The 17,676-nt window shown below is 45.8% G+C and overlaps 1 protein-coding gene across 1 annotated transcript in view; it reads left to right on the top strand.

Moving 5' to 3' along the window:
• IL1RAPL2 (interleukin 1 receptor accessory protein like 2) overlaps positions 1-17,676 on the top strand; it is a 385,158-nt gene that overhangs the window by 172,118 nt on the left and 195,364 nt on the right. Inside the window, exon 3 of the mRNA XM_063141726.1 lies at positions 14,226-14,499. Coding sequence (XP_062997796.1) covers positions 14,226-14,499 — 274 coding nt within the window. The remainder of the gene's footprint in view (positions 1-14,225; positions 14,500-17,676) is intronic.

Raw genomic sequence — 17,676 nt, forward strand, 5'->3', positions numbered from 1 at the left:
CCTGTATCCTTTAGGCCACTTTTCCATAGGATTCGTCATAGCTCTATGTAGCATCCTATGGAGGTTCCATATCACTTACTGGGGATCTGCAGCAGGGAAAGGGTTCATTCCTTCAAGCTACAGATTCTCAAGGATTTTGTTCTGTCAACATTTTGATGGAGATGTGGGAGAAACGTGTTTGGTTTGCATTTTAATACAAACCTACCTAGTTTTCACTTTTGAGTTAATACAGAAACCAGAGCACAATTATCCCCCAGGTTTTTCACCCTTTTCTAAATGTTGTGATGTAGTTCTGTGGCCAAAGAGAGTGTGCAAAAATGTATAGATTAGGGGAAACTGGCTGCATATTAAAAAGACACAAATTTTTGTGCAGAGTTTTTTTTGTCCCAAAATTCACAAATGCATGATGAGGGGGGGAAACTTGGATGGAATGAACTCCTTTAAAAAAAGAAAGAAAGAAAGAAAGAAAGAAAGAAAGAAAGAAAGAAAGAAAAAGCAGAAGTTATAGAAAGTGAAACAGAGATTCCTACATCCCTACGTGGTCAAACAAACCAACTTGTTCTGTGTCCCTTCTGGATTGACGTCAAAGAAGACTGGTGTTACCCTAAAGCTTTCGTGATTCTCTGGATGCTGTGGTGCAGCCCCACCTTTGATGGTGCCCACAGCAAGGGCAGGGGAGGTTTCTATGTCCATTTTGGGGGACCTGCAAGCGTGAATCCCCTCTGCCTTCTGCAAGCAGTGAGGGAGGTCTACTGAATCTAATGGCCCTGGGGCCCCTCCCTAGGACCACAGAGTTGCGGCCAAAATACTGTTTAAATAGGAAGTTTCATGTGGATTGGATTGATTTTTTTTAAAGAGTTTTTTGTGGAGGTGGGGGAGGGGAGATTAATGCATACATCAGACAAACAGCCTTGTGAATGAACTCATGTGAAACTGACCTGGGCTAGAATTGGACCGTCTTCCTCCATCTCTTTGTAATCTGTGCTAGTTGTCCTGATCCCAGTCTATGTTTTGGACCAGTTGCAGGTTTTTTTTGTTGGGTATCTTTGGGCCATTAAAAAAAGAAAAGAAGAGAAAAGAAACCCATTGCTGTGTTAATTGCGATATACATGATCAATGCTTGCTGATCAAATGAACCTCAAATGCTTTCATACTTCGAAATGCTTAATTTTTTTTTAATCACTCACCGAAGGCTCGTGTTCCTTTTCGATTTGGACGAGTCTTTTCTGGCATGATGAAACATATGCTTATATCCTCTCATTGTGCCAGCCATTTAAATTCTACCGTGCGCATGCAGCTAATGAATTGAAATGAAAGAAGAAATGACAAGCTTTATTCTCGAAAAAAGGGTCAGCACCTTTTCAAGCAAAGGTCCCCCCCGTCATTTGAGTGGAAATGTTAATTGGCTCGCTGCAGTTGGAATTAGCACTGCCAGATGTTGGGATGGAATGGCACGAGCCAGGAATACAGGGATGGGGTGGGGGCGGAAACTGCTCACGGAGTAACGGATGGGCATAGAGAGAGGAGGCCGTGACCTGCTGCACAGTTCAGCTCTTTGGTCCCATCGACTTCAGGGGATTGTGGCTGCTTTGAATGTGGGGTTTTCAACCCTGGATGTAGAAGGCATATCGCCAGCGATCCTTGACCTAAGAGGAGGCCACTTTGTGTGCTCTCCCATTCATTAAAAACAAAACTCAAGTTCTTTCTGTCCTGTTCATAATGGAATCATGTGAATTTCGGTAAGATGAAAGAGTGTTTTAAAGGACCTATTGCTAGCCACTTGTACATTTCCCCTTGGTACCTTGAGAGAGAGACCGTGAGGTCCAAAGCCTATTGTTTTCTGTCGAGATGAATGTTTTGTTCTGACATTCCTCGCAAATGGCATATTTTGAGCTGGGGAGGTTCACTGAGGGCCGGCCTGCACCTGGGAACGTCTTACGGTTGCCATGTCGAAAAGCCTGCAAAGAGCCCACTGCGTGGTGCATTCTTACCTCAGGCAGACTCTAACCTGCCACTTCTCATTTGTTTTCCTCTCCATCAGCCGAGCTCTGAGGAAGAGCTGCCAGCTTGCCCACTAGACATCGTGGGTCCTTATTTGCCTGCGATGCTCACAGATGATCCTTTCTTCCTGAACTGAAAGCTCTGCATGCTTAGGAATGGAGGAGGCTGCCTCATTGTACGGAGCCAGACCAGCGGTCAATCGGTCCAGTGTGGCCTACTGGGACTGCCAGTCGCTTTCCAGAGTTTGAAATTGAGCTCTTTCGCAGCCTTACTGAGAGCTAGTGAGCAAGCAGGTAATGGTGGCAGCGCCTCTCTCCTTCCTCCTCCTCCTCCTCCTCCTCCTTTGGCAAGTTCTGGAATTTGTGGACATTTCCAGAGACCACGTTCTCATGTTCCGGGTGCAAACGGGGCATTTTTGAGTGCTTTGTGAACGGAAACTAAATTCTCAGACATCCCCATGACATTTCCATGAAATAGTATGGAAACAGGTGGGGAAACCTGCTTGCAGCCGAAAGGACAAGGCGAAGCATTTGGCAGAGGTGTGAGGTGGAGCAAATCTCCATTGCTGTACTTGAGTGAACTCATAAAGCAGCGCTGTGATTTCCACACCCTGGAGTTACGGGCCCCTTTGATGTACAGTTGTTTCTCCCCCTCCTCCAGAGCTGAGGATATCACAGGCTGACATCTATGATTTCCCCAAACCCTTTCTCAGATCTGCCATGAAAAGGGTGCAATTCCAAGCTTACTTTGCCTGGGGACCAGCTGTCACCGTCCAGAATCAAATTCTGTGTCTTGCATGAGCTTTCAGATGTTCATGTCTGAGAATAATCTTTTAACTTCTAGTTGTTGTTATTGCTGTTTTTTAAAATTCATCACAGGATGCTCTTTGTTAATGTCTGCACCGTATAAAGAAAGTGTGCTTATTAAAGATTAAAATAATCTGCTCCAATTATATAACATAATTATGTAACATAATCATGGAGTTCTGGCATTCAGGCACAGACAAGCAGGGTGGGGGGTGACACAGAATCAGATTCACTAAGCTTTACGTTGTTTTTAAGTGTGTTGTCTTGCTACTAATGGGGAGCCTGTGCCGCCCAGCTTTCCTGAGCAGTAGGAAGCTTCAAGGGTAGCCTCTTGGAAGAGGACAAGAGCACTGGAGACTTATTGATGTCTTTGTAATATCTGTTTATTTCCAAATAAACCCACTGAGCTCTAGGGACTAGAGAACTTGTGGGTTCACTGAGCGGTGCCTGGCCAGCCCTGTTCCGGGAGCTGCCAACACACACTTTCTGGGGCCTCCAGATGCCATTAGCATGGCTGGGGAAATTGCACACTTTCTGGAGGCCCCAGAAGGTACACTTTGCCCTCCCCCTCCCCTGCTGTGGCAATCAGGGCCTTAAAGGTCCTCTTAATCAATGTTTTAAGAGAGCCTTTAAGGCTACAATTGACACAGAGCAGGGGCGCGTGCACCCCCCCCCCATGATTTCCCCACGGCTGGGGAAATCGTGTATTTTTCCTCTCCACTCAGAGAAGCAGAAAGGCACTGGGATAACAGCTGTAAATCAATCTGGGATAGTAGTCTGTAAATCAGTGCCCTCTCCCCCAAAAGAAGCAGCATATATCCTTTGGATTGCACAATTCTCTGAAATTTGTATATATTGGGAGCGGTTGCATACAAATGTGCCTGGGCCTTTGGCAGGTGTTTGACCATGATGCCCACATGGCTGAAAATGGGTGTGTGCATGAGTGGTCCTGGTTGTGGGTGTGAATGGAGGCGGCTGTGGCTGTGAGTACCCTACCTCCGCCTAACCCCCGCCTGTCCCAACAGCCAGCCACCTCCACCCACCCGCCCACCCAGCGTGATGGCCTCCAAAGGATTCTGTAGCCACCAATGGCACCCATTCCCCCCCCTTCAGTGGCCATTAGATCTGTAGACCTTCACAGCAAAACTCCTGATGGAAATAAGTCAGTGTGTGAAGAGATGTGAGCCCTTTGATAAATATTGAGGTTAGGTGTTTATCATCCACTTGAATATCTGCAGCAGTAAAATACGTGAGTCATCTGGCTTTTATTTTAGTTGTGTTGAATTTAAATGTAGGTTTCAGGTAACGAGGTAAACTGACATGTCTAACAATCCCACAATTATGCATTTCTCCTGGTGACAGTTGCTAAGAAAAAGTATTACAGGCAGATTTAGGATGTAAAGTGTTTCCTTATGACAGCAAGCAGAGAGACAAATTACTTAGTGACTGTGTACATGTTCTCTTATAATTGCTCATAAATTATTATGGTTCATACTAAAACACACCCAGAACACTGGATTTATTTTAAATATGAACCATGGCAAATCATTTGAAATGTAGTAGAGCAAAATACATGTTGTACAATTATTGTGCATAAACACACACACACACACACACTTTAGTTTGTCAGCAGTGAAATGCCTTGAGAATCCATAGCTGGATTTTAAGCTGTACTTGTTCATTATTTCTACATTGGATGAACGATTAGCTGCTTGATATGAAGCCGGGGGGTGCTGGGGGGGGGAACCCACGTCCCTCCAGACGTTGCCATGTGACACCTGTATCCTGGTGGGCAAATCAACATCATTGGAAGTGAGTCCCATGCTCCAGGTTGGGTTCCTGGCGACCCTCAATAGCAAAATGGATGAAGATCCCTGAGAGCCAAACTTGGTAAGAGAGCAGGAGATCTGGTTGGATCCCTTGGGGCTTCTTAATAATGTCAAATTTGGGGAGGCAATTCAGATCAGGACTCTGGCAGTGGATGAGGGAGTTGAACTCTTCCCTCCCACCCCCACCCTTTCTGAAGGTTCTGCTTGTCCCATAGCTTGAAATATGTAGGCACCCACGTGATCCCTGTGTGTTTTGCCTCATGGAGCAAAGCACAGCTTCACAAGGAAAATGAAATGGCGGGGGGTGGAGGGTTGAGCTCTTCCCTGCCAGTGCTGGGCTCGTAATCCAAACAGCGCCCCCTTCCATTGCTGCATTTCTCATTCCACACACACACATGCACAGAGGGGATCGAATCATGGCGCTTCTGCCATCTTTTCTAGTCCCACCCTCCGTTACCAAGGCCGTATAGTTGCGTCCGGCCTGATTTACTTCCTATTATTTATTTACTACCTTTAAACCCTTCCTTCCTTGGAGCTGAAGGTGGAGCGCGTGGGGCTCCTCCACGGTCTCTCCTCTTGGCGCTGCTAAACGCCAGCTTGCCCAGGATAGGTTGATATGGACAGAACCTGGTGTGGGGGAGGGAGGGGAAGGGACGCAGCATGGTGTTATAGCGAGGGGTGAACTTACCGCAGATCATCGCGCAGACTCACCCATGGAAGTTCAGAGAAGGGCTCTCCCTTAAAACCATCTCTGATCTGGCAAGAGGAAGTGTGCTGCGTCTGACTGCTGAGTAAGAAAGAAAGCCATGTGTGAGAACGACGTGGAGGAAAGGGGTGTGTGCATTGACACCTACAGGTCTGTTTCTACGAGTACGATTTGTTGAGGGGTAAAGGGGCATCATCACACTTTACTGTAAGCAAGGGAAGGGTTAATCCAACCAACTCAGTGCATGCATGGAAACAGTGTTGTGTTTAGATACAGACCGCGCATGCTCAGAAGCTCGAGAACAATTCCGAACTTAATGGCGAATCTGTAAAATGCGGGTCCAGACCCGTTCAAGAGATGGGTGTCATGAACGGGTGAAGTTCAACCAGTGAGCAGACTAATTCCAACCTTTGGCAGCCTCAGTAGGTCAAAGTGGTGGACCAGGGCTAGGATGCCCCAAGTGGAAATCTCCACTGAGCCCTGAAGCTCTCTCAGCCCCACAGGATTACTGGGAGGATAAAGCAGGAGAGGGAGAAGAAGCGCCACTGGTCCTTGGAGGAAGCCAGGAAAGGCCGGACGTAAACAAATAAATAGATATTTCTCCTGACACCAGAACGTGAAACTCCACCTTTGCAACTTGTGTTTGAAATAACAGCACAGAGAGGTTTCTAGATTATGCTCATGGTTTACTTGCTGCAATGACTGACAGTTCAGTGAGAAGGGGGCCGGGGGGGGGGGAGATAATGTCTTCTAACTTTGCAGCATAAGCTTTAGACAGCTTGACCTAGATTTGAGCCCCTGCCCAGCTATGTAAAGAAGAAGCATTCCTGATGCTGCTCTTAACAAGAGAAAATGACACAGAGGAAAGAAGAGAATCATCACCCATTTGATTAGCCTCTCTTCCATAATTATAATTTAGTCCAAGCTCATTTCCAAGTTTTTTCTTCTTCCTTCCTTCCCCTAAATGTCATCAAATGTTACATACCCTGTTATAAATAGGCTTCAGTCAGTTCCTCAGAACATGTTGCTCTTTGTAATTATCTCTGTGGAACTCATTGAAGGCTTCTTAGCCAGCCAACAAATGAAAGAGCTCCTAGCCAGGCAGAAACAATGGAAAACCTGGGCCCACGTCGCTTTCCTTTTCAACAGAGTCATCCAGATCCTTTCATTATTCTCATCATTAACCCCAGAGCATCATAGGAAATTGTGATGATATTTGGACCTGACTGATGGAAAAGAGGGTCTGTCACTATGGAAATGCAGGACGTCCCCTTTGGTGGTGGTGTTGACTGATTGCTCCCTTTTGCTCCAGAGAGTTCCTGGAATTGTTACATCTCCATCAGGGTGGTATAGTTCTTGATAAACAGTGACTGGTGTTGTGGACATGTAGAACCCATTTTTCTCCCAACAGGTTGATGTTGTCCTCAAGTAATGGATTTAAGAGCATCTAGGTGACTTGTAGTGACCTGAAAATTTTATGGAGTGCATAATGACCACATCTTGGATATGCTGGAAGTCTGTGCAGGTTGTCCATCATGGCTATATGTTACCTCCAGTCTTGGAGGCAGTATGCCTCTGTAGACTCCTTGCTGAGGAGCATGAGCAGCAGAGGGCTATTGCACTCACGTCCTTCTTGTGTGCTTCCTACAGGCAAGTGGTCGGCCACGGTGTGCACAGAATGCTGGACTAGATAGGCCTAGCTCTGCTTCCTAAGATTCTTTTAAGTAGATTCTGGAGACTGAACGTGAGTTCTTCTGCATGCATAGTTGGTATGTGTCTACCACTGAATGATGATTCCTCTCCATCTGAGTGGAGGGCTTTGGGTTGTTGTGCATAGCTCTGGTGACCTGGAAGGTGTAACATTGCTATGGGGAGTTCCTTTACATGCAGCCCAGATGATTACAGTCATGGCTGTTCTGTCCTAATCCTTCCCAAAATTCTGAGATTGGTGGGATTATATAAAACTGTGAAGTCAGTTATCATAACAATCAAGTCTGTGACTGGTGAAATAACATGAAACCGATGGGCTGTTCTTGGTCTCTCATTTTGAAAGCAACAACAGGAATGCTTTCAATACAAGCAATGTCCTAAATGTCAAATCAAGCAGACTTTGTTTACAAACTCAGGCCATGTCTACCATTCAGCCAAGAACTGAAATGAATATAGATGGCTTGTTTCTTGATCTAAAGGGTTAGTGTATTTTATGTTTTAGGTCAACCTTCAGATCTGCTTTTAATAAGCTGTTCAAACAAGCAGTCCCTAACACTGAGAAGAAATAGCTAACCTTTGTTAAGGCCACTCTGAGGTCACCCTATCTCTCTGTTGTTGTTGTGTTTAAAAAATGCATTCCTACGGTAATTTGTGTGATCTGTTTATGTCTTTACCATCTCTTAAACATGGGCACTTGCAAGGTCAGGACTTCATGAAGATATATTTATGATTATCAGAAGTATCTATTAATTGTTTTCTGGCCAACTGGGGTTCTGAAAGCAGTGTACAATTACATAACATCCATTAAATTCAAGACAGACAAAACACAAACATTGCTATTTACTGTTTTACTCTGTACAGCACCATGTACATTGATGGTGCTATATAAATAAATAAATAAATAAATAATAATAATAATAATAATAATAAAACATTCTTTAAAATGGGCCAAAAGCTTGGTGAAACAGTAGTTTTCAATGCAGGACTGAAGCCCAGTTGGAATGGAGCTAGACCTTCCTTGACTCTGTGGTAGTTTGGCTGTTGCTACCGAAAAGGCATAGAATGGCTGCTGCTACTCAGTGAAGGTGGCGCTTACCTGGAAATAAGCCTCACTGAGCTCAGTGGCACTTACTTGAGGCCAGTATTGGGCAAAAGGTGGAATAATAATAATAATAATAATAATAATAATAATAATAATAATAATAATACTGAGTAAACATGTATAGGGTTGCACTGGAGACATTGTAGCTCTACCCAGTCATGTACAAATATTTTCATTTATGAAAAGTTGTAAGATTGTAAGGGGAAAAATACCTAGTCAACAATATGGACACTGTGTCTAGGTGTTTCAGAGACACAGTATAAAGAACTTAAATATTAATTACTGAGCTGAAAAAAGGAATGAATGGTTCATTAACACAGGGCTGTTGTCGGCTACCTCTTGGACTTAACCTTTTTCAAAACCTTACATGACAATGGTATGGAAATGGAAATTTAGCAGAACTGTACAAAATGCATTTGAAATACGGTTCACTTCCTAAGTTCAAGTGATAGCAGTGTAATTAAATTTGATATGCTGTGATTTGGAAATTAGTCCTCTAAGCTTGGATTTAAAGGGATCTGAGAGAAGCTTAGAGGGACTAAAGAAAAATAATTAAGAGGTAGAGAGGACTGTTCAGGAGAACGTGATTCTGAGATCCTGAAACACTGAGAAAGACCTTTGTACGTGAACAATGCAATCCTTAGTATGCTTACTCAGACATAAGTCCTCTTGAGTAGATGAATGATAGTGTCTTTTGAACTGGACAGATTGTTGAACTTGGACTACAGAGCTGTGGGTTGAATTCCTGCTCCCCCATGAGGAATAGGATTATAGGAAGACCTTTGGTGTACCAACCCAGAGTGGCAGTGGCGATACAGGGGTTCAAACAGAAGTCTTTTTCTAGCCCTACTGGGAGAGCCCAAAGATTGAACCTGAAAGGCTTGTGCTCTAGCCTTCGCCCTGCGTTGTGGGTTATCCTGGCCCAGTCTACAAACAGAGCACAATGCTTCATTCCTTCAGAGCCAGGCAGGGGAGCTGTCCAGCGGTGTCAGAAATCAGGGGTCCTGGAACTGAGCAGGCTGGCCGTCACGGAGAAATGCACCCCTTTGGGGGTTTACCAAATTTCCCCAGCCCTAATCCCGGTGCGATGTGCAGTTGTGAGCTGAGCTGTAGGCTTTCCCCCACAAATCTGGGGACTTTTGTGGGTTTTTCCCCTCTCTTAAAATCAGCATTTATGCTAGTTGCATATGTTAAAGAAATGTTAGCTGCAATTTGTGCAAATTAAGCATATTTTCAGCTGCAAATTGCAGCTGAAATTTGTGCAATATATGCAAATTGCAGGTGTAACTTGCATAATTACCAATTTTGAATGGGGGGCACCACTGAAAAATCCGCAAGCTGGCCCACCTTGATACAGACTGAGCTGGGCCAACTGACAGGTAAGTGAGCTGGAGCCTGGGGGGCCAAGCTGCTGAAAACTCAGCGAACTTGTCCCCCCTCCCTGGACAGCTTCCTCCCTAAGCGCTGAGCAAAAGAGGAGAAGGCAAGAATATAGCTAGTCTAGGAGGAAGTATGGATAGAAATGCTCAGCCTCACTTGCTGGTGCACTAATGGTGAACCCCCTGATCCGCATGGGAGGTGATTCCCATAACCCAGGCATAGCTGCCAAGGGGCGGCGCTGTGAGGTAGGCTCCTCCCATGTGGCCTGAGCTTCTTGGGATATCCTGGCGGCATGGGAAAGTGCCTCACTTCAGTACTTCCCAGGATAACTTAGCAGCGTAAAAAGGGGCCTTGTGGTGGAAAAGAAAATGAGCTGCAGAGTGAAGCACAATATGAAACATACAAAGTTGGGATGTCCGGTCTTCTGTCTACTCCGAATGACTGTCATATTGTGAATGCGTTCTGCAGCCTCACACAAATACCTAGGGCCAAAAAAGACATTGCTTCTATTTTGCAGTATATTGCTGGCACAGGGGAGAGAGAACCTGGATCAGGCCCATCTGAGGGGAAAAGGGGACAAAGCCCTGGAATTTGTAATGGGATCCCTCTACCTACTCTAGAGTAAAAAGACTGTAGGTTACCTGAAAGACCGTATTCTCCCTTATGAGCCTGCCCGTGCTTTGAGATCTTCTGGAGAAGCCCTTCTTTCAGTCTCACCATCTTCACAGGTGCGCTTGGTGGGAACATGGGAGAGGGCCTTCTTGGTGGCTGCTCCAGTGCTTTGGAACTCTCTTCCTGGGAAAGCTAGACTGGCTCCCTCCTTGATGGGCTTTCCGAAGCAGGCTAAGACTTGTTTGTTCCAGCAGACCTTTGGAGAATGATCTGGCCCTCCATCTATGTTAATGACTTATAATTTTGTCATGTATTTTAAATGTTTATGTTTAAAAAAAAATTTGTTTGTACATTTCTTTTCCTAGGTTTAACAATGTATGTTTTAAACTAGGCATGTGCTCCACTCCGATTAGAAGTGTAGAAGCAGGAGCGAATTGGCCTGCTCTGCCTTGCCCAGAGGCAGAGTAGAAGCGGACCGCGGACCCCTAGAAGCAAGGCGAAGAGAAGCGCCCATTTTCGGAGCGCTCCGGTTTCCGCGGTCCGATCCAATCGCCATCTTGAAACATTTCGCCCATAGGATTGCATTGCGGAAAAGAAAGGGGGATAACTGTGTTGTTTTTGAAGCTATCTTTCTGAAAATTCTTGTGCTTGGAGAGTCATGGATGGGGGTCATTTTGAGACTACTCTCAGCTCTCTGCGTGCTGCGGTTCGTGTGCTAGAATGTTTTTAAAAACCGGCGGGAAAATACCTTTTCCAAAGGGCTGAGGGGCAGAGTCAACTCCCGGTCATGATCACATGATCCCAAAGTTGGAGGAGGGGATAGGCAAAATGGGTAACTTGGGATTCTGGGAACTTCTCTTTCTTAGTCTGAATGGACTTTTCCCAGTGTTTTTTAAAACAGTAGCCCCACCAAATGCACAAACACAACCTGAAATCATATACTAAGCCAATAATAAGAGATAGAAACACAGCACTGCTACCCACCCTAACTTTGGGGAACAACTGAAAAGATTTGGTGCAAGGGGATGAGCTCCCCTAGGGCATCCCATGTGGACGTGCCCCCACTCTCTCCTGTACTTGGAGGGCAATCAGAGCCCTCCAAAGAGAGTAACCCGGTGGATCAATGCCTATCATGAGTTGAAGTGAGAGTTCTACTCCTCAGAGCTCTTGTGGTGAAGCAATGGCTTTCATGAGTTGAACTGACAGCGTTGCTTCTTAAAAGACTGGTCACTAGGACCAGTCAAATTGGCAGCTGCTTCCCCCTCCCCTGGGCACATCCCCCTATTGCTGGTAAAAGACAGATATAACCTTTTTAAAAAAGTTCTTCTTGTTGTTTATTCAGCAACACTGCTGCTTTTAATTCCACCCCTCCTTTGTTTATTTATTTATTTATTCCATTTTATATGCATTACTGGCTTATCCTTGGCTCACTTCCTTATGCCCCCAGAAATGTCTGCTGCCTGCCTGCCTTCCCTCTCTCCTCCCCTGCCCGCCTCGCAGGGATGTTGTGTGTGTCTTGCTTTGACTCAGGGGAGAAGTCCTTCCTGCGCTCACTTGGAGTTTTGGAAGTTCCAAATCCATTTTTCAAGTGTGGAAGAAGATTCATATAGGTTTATCTCTACTCCCCAATTCATGGCATCTTGGGATTTCCTTTGAAATGGCCCCATTGAGATGTCTGCAGGTTTAAGCCCCACCAAAAATCAGGGGATGATGGGACTGTCTTGAGTCTGGGCGTGCGTGTGTATCCCTGGATAAGCTATCATGGTGGTGAGTTTGAGGTTTCTAACGTGCAAATTGACAGAGCTATCGAAAGGGGTGTGAATGGGGTGTTGGATTTTCATAAATTCCCCAAAAATCAGGGGATGATGGGACTGCCTTGAGTCTGGGCGTGCATGTGTATCCCTGGATAAGCTATCATGGTGGCAAGTTTGAGGTTTCTAACGTGCAAATTGACGGAGCTATCGAAAGGGGTATGAATGGGGTGTTGGATTTTCATAAATTCCCCAAAAATCAGGGGATGATGGGACTGCCTTGAGTCTTGGTGTGCATGTGTATCCCTGGATAAGCTATCATGGTGGCGAGTTTGAGGTTTTTAACGTGCAAATTGACGGAGCTATCGAAAGGGGTGTGAATGGGGTGTTGGATTTTCATAAATTCCCCAAAATTCAGGGGATGATGGGATTGCCTTGAGTCTTGGCATGCGTGTGTATACCTCTATGAGGTGTCACGGTGCCAAATGTGAGGTTTCTAACTTTCACAGAAAAAAAGTTGTATACTTTTTAAGCTTAATGCAAGCCTATGGGGGGGGGGGGAAACGGAGCTCCGATCCGGATCCGGATCCGGAGCTCCGCAGTGGAGCGGAGCGGACATGGGTGGAGCGGGGGTGGAGCAAAGCGGCCCGATCCACAAATCGCGGATCTGGAAGAGAAGCGGAGCGGGGGGTCCGTGCACACCCCTATTTTAAACTTTGTAAGGCCATCTTGAGGCCCAGTATTGGGCAAAAGGCAGGATACTACTAGTACTAGTACTACTACTACTACTACTACTACTAATAATAATAATAATAATAATAATAATAATAATAATAATAATAAAAGAAAGACAGACAGACAGACAGACAGAGAGTAATCTCTGTTTGGCCCTTATACATGCAAGCACATCTCTGAAGTGGTTTCCAAAAACAAAACAAAAACACCTGTGTATTAAACCTGGTGTGGATTTTGTGATTATTTCCCGTGAAACGCTGCTGACTAGAGGGTGGGGAAAGGTGCCTGGGGCGTGTGGTTTGGAGCTCCCAGGCCCAGCGTGATCTTCTTCAAGCAGAGAAATACAATCACGAGGCCGATGGCTACGGGGACAGCGCTTGATTTCTTCATGGAGGAAGGAGCATCTCGGAGGCGGAAGTGAAGAGAGGGATGGGGACAGATGAGGCCAACGCCACCCTCTAGCCATTGCATTTAATGTCACAATCAGGAATGAAAACCACCCCTCTCCAATTGGCCTCTCGTGGGGTTCTAGATAGAATCATTTTAATTCTCCTTTCTTTAGGGTTGAGATGATTTTTTATGGATTTCCTACATTGTTGTGTGTTGAATTTTGTGTTTTCAAGTTAATGCAGAAAACTGACAGCAGAATGGGGCCCAACTTTGTGGCTGGAGCCAGCTGAAGCCCATTGAAGGCCCTCTGAGCCACTGCGGCCACTTGGGCCTCTAGCAACAAAGATGGATCTCGGAGTACCCCCAGGTTGCTCCTAGGTCCGTCGTTGTCTTGCCAGGATTCCGTTTCAGTTTTTTGGCCCTCATCCAGCTCACGACTGTGCGTGGGCCCCAATCCAGGACTTCTCAGCCTCACCTCATCATTGAAACCAGGCCAAGGACTGGAACTCCCATGGGCCCAGGGAGGCCACCTGGACCCATCCCTCGTGACCTTTTGCTGGCAGGCAAAGGCGTGTTTCATTTAGAGAGGCCTTTGGCCCATGAGCTCCCTTATAAATACATCGCAAGTGGTTTTGGTCGATGTTCTACTTGCCCTGGTTTAACCTCTCTCTGCGTGTGCTTACTTTGCATTTTATTGCTGCACTGTTGCATTTTATTGTATTTGCATTACTGCTTGGTCACCATTTGGTGGGGAGACTGGATACAAATTTAACGACATAAATGATGAAGTTCAGAGAAACTGTTGTGCCTTTGGACCAATGGGGAGCTGGGCAGCTCCTGAGCTAGTCCTCAAGGGAGGGCTGAAATGGCCTATATGGAAGGAGTCTAGCCATTATCCCCACTCAGTTGCTCTGAGCCTGGTTCCTATTCAAGGCCGTTCATCCACCACAGGGACTGTAGGTTTATTCCAATGTCGAATTATTATCATTTTTGCAATAATTAATACATTTCTAATGAACATCTTAATAGATGTAGCTGAGAATTCCTGGACATCGTTCATTAATGAAGTTAATGCATCATGTTGTAAATCTATTCCTGTTCTCTTTTGTAAAATTCTGCAATTTAGCTCTTGCCCCAAAACAAGTGAGATGGTGGTGGTGCTGGTGGTGGTTAATTTGCTGTTGTTGTTCCTTTTGCTTTCAGTGGATGGTTGTATTGACTGGTTAGTGGATCTCAAGAGATACATGTCTCTGGCCGGCGAGCCAATCCGAGTGAAATGCGCCCTTTTCTACAGCTACATCCGAACTAACTACAGCATGGCTCAAAGCACAGGACTTCGGCTCATGTGGTACAAAAACAAAGGAGACATGGAAGAGCCCATTATCTTCTCTGAAGTGAGGATGAGCAAAGACGAAGACTCGATTTGGTTTCATGCAGCAGAGGTCCAGGACAGCGGGTTCTACACCTGCGTGCTAAGGTGCGTCTTGCGAGTAACTCCTCTACAGGCTGGTGATTTGAAAAGAGTGCCGGGGTTCATTTACGATTCAGAGATCCGGGAAATGGAAATCACATTTCCTAAAGCGCTGTACTGTCTGTCGCATCTGGCCTGATAAATCTGCAGCCTCGAAGCTGTTAATCTTTAAGGCGACGCTGGCATCACGCTCGTAACTTTTCTTCCCTTCCTTCAGGAAGCCTGGTTAATTGGTGGCAAGCCGGCCTTTAACTGTATGATTTAATACAGCATTGTCAATGCACATGGTGGTTTCCAGAGTAAACACAAGCAAAGAAAAAGATGGGTCTCTGCTGCAAGGAGGTTACAATCTAAACTTTAGGTGGGAGGGAAGATGTAATGGTAACCACTGAGAGAGAGAGAGAGACAGAGAGAGAGACAGAGAGAGAGACAGAGAGAGAGACAGAGAGGGTTAACGTGGGAAGGGTGATCGCAAGAGCTGTTCTGCCTACCTGTAGCTAGGGATGGCTGAACAAGCCAGGTGCAAGGTCACCAGGGTCCTCCAAGCATCGACCCACTGCTCATCTCGTGCGTGATGCCCGCGGCTTTTGCGCTTGCTGCCTGCTCTGTCCAAACAGGAAACTTCGAGCCGTGATTGAATCAAATGGGAGATTTGCACAAGCTTTCCTCAATTTGCCCAACTTTCTTCTGTAGACTAACGCTGGGCCAATTCAATCTATCGAGGAGATTCGCACAAATATGGGAATTTGAACAACTTAGGAAATTTGTGCAAATCGAACTGGGAGTCAGGAATGAGGCAAATGTGAGCACATATTTGACCATTTATGGCTATTTTCAGCAGACACATGCTTGTGGTCACATTCAGAGCATAAAACGAGGTGTGCTCACATACATGCTCATACATTCCTACCTGTAGCACAGGGTGTTGAACTTCTTTGAGCTGTGTGTGTGTGTGTGTGTGTGTGTGTGATGCATATTGAATTTCAAAGGTGTTTTTGTGGGTGCCATCAGGGGTGCCTTTTGCCCACCCTGAGTCTTGAGTCTCCCACATTAAAAAATCTCACACCAGCAAAACAGGGAGGGATGTTGACCCATGGTCATAGAATCATAGAATCATAGAATAGCAGAGTTGGAAGGGGCCTACAAGGACATCGAGTCCAACCCCCTGCTCAATGCAGGAATTCACCCTAAAGCATCCCTGACAGATGGTTGTCCAGCTGCCTCTTGAATGCCTCTAGTGTGGGAGAGCCCACAACCTCCCTAGGTAACTGATTCCACCGTCGCACTGCTCTAACAGTTAGGAAGTTTTTCCTGATGTCCAGCCGGAATCTGGCTTCCTTTAACTTGAGCCCGTTATTCTGTGTCCTGCACTCTGGGAGGATTGAGAAGAGATCCTGGCCCTCCTCTGTGCGACAACCTTTTAAGTATTTGAAGAGTGCTATCATGTCTCCCCTCCATCTTCTCTTCTCCAGGCTTAACATGCCCAGTTCTTTCAGTCTCTCTTCATAGGGCTTTGTTTCTAGACCTCTGATCATCCTGGTTGCCCTCTTCTGAACACGCTCCAGCTTGTCTGCATCCTTCTTGAATTGTGGAGCCCAGAACTGGACGCAATACTCTAGATGAGGCCTAACCAGGGCCGAATAGAGAGGAACCAGTACCTCACGTGATTTGGAAGCTATACTTCTATTAATGCAGCCTGAAATAGCATTTGCCTTTCTTGCAGCCATATTGCACTGTTGGCTCATATTCAGCTTGCGATCTACAACAATTCCAAGATCTTTCTCGTTTGTAGTATTGCTGAGCCAAGTGTCCCCCATCTTGTAACTGTGCCTTTGGTTTCTATTTCCTAAACGTAGACTTGGCATTTATCCCTATTAAATTTCATTCTGTTGTTTTCAGCCCAGCACTCCAGCCTATCAAGATCACTTTGAAGTTTGTTTCTGTCTTCCAGGGTATTAGCTATCCCACCCAATTTTGTGTCATCTGCAAATTTGATCAGCGTTCCCTGCACCTCCTCATCCAAATCATTAATAAAAATGTTGAAGAGCACTGGGCCCAGGACTGAGCCCTGCGGCACCCCACTCGTTGCCTCTCCCCAGTTTGAGAAGGTTCCATTGATAAGTACTCTTTGAGTCCGATTCTGTAGCCAGCTGTGGATCCACCTAATAGTTGTTCCATCTAGCCCACTTTTAGCTAGTTTGTTAATCAGAATGTCATGTGGTACTTTGTCAAAAGCTTTGCCGAAGTCAAGATATATGACGTCCACAGCATTCCCACAGTCCACAAGGGAGGTTATCCTATCAAAAAATGAGATCAAATTAGTCTGACAGGATTTGTTCCTGACAAATCCATGTTGGCTTCTAGTAATCACTGCATTGATTACTGGGGACGCTCCAGCCAAGCTGCCTTTATCAGAAAGGGAAAGAAATCAAGGTACATAAACAGAGGAAATATAAACTGACCCAGAGGGGAGCAAAGGCATGATGCACTTGCCCTTTGGGTGTTAATTCAGGAAGAGATATACTTCTGGATTCCTCCTGGCATCAGCCCAGGACCACCAGAGACTGTTATTAGAAGGAAGAATAAATGTTTGTTTGGAACACACTGCTGTATATTCATAACTTATTTTGCCTACAAAATTCTTGAGTACTATGGCCTGTAAGGATGTGTGCTCCTGGGTGTCACCACAGGAGAGAAGACCTTTGCACACGTGCCCCAGCTGCCTGTACTTGCTGCACTGGCCTACCTTGCATTCTGCACGTGGGAAGGTTTTCCTACCCTGTTGCAGAGGTGGAAAACTCTTGCTGCGCAAGTGCACAATCCCACAGGCCTTTGCACATCTGCAGACGGTTGGGGCCAACATGTAGTTAAACTTCAAGGCCGTAGAAGGGCCGCTCTGGACCCACGGCCCACCGCTCACAATTGGTCTCATGCACAGCTGCTTAACTTGGGGTCGATGGGTTTGATTTTGTGCTTAAGATGATGGATGAATGTCAAAGCCATGCTGCCTAGGGGCCATTTAACAAGAGAAGTACCTCTTCTAAACAGACCTTTACACTGGGGATCAGGAAGGTCATGTGGTTTTCTCTTAAAACAAATGAGTGTGCCTTTAAGGGTGCCCGAGCAAACTTTAAAATGCAGAGAGGTCAGAACATGCTTCCCACCCCAAATGCCTCTGTTCAA

The sequence above is a fragment of the Elgaria multicarinata genome, chromosome 15 (genome assembly GCF_023053635.1).
Source record: "Elgaria multicarinata webbii isolate HBS135686 ecotype San Diego chromosome 15, rElgMul1.1.pri, whole genome shotgun sequence".
NCBI lineage: Eukaryota > Metazoa > Chordata > Lepidosauria > Squamata > Anguidae > Elgaria > Elgaria multicarinata.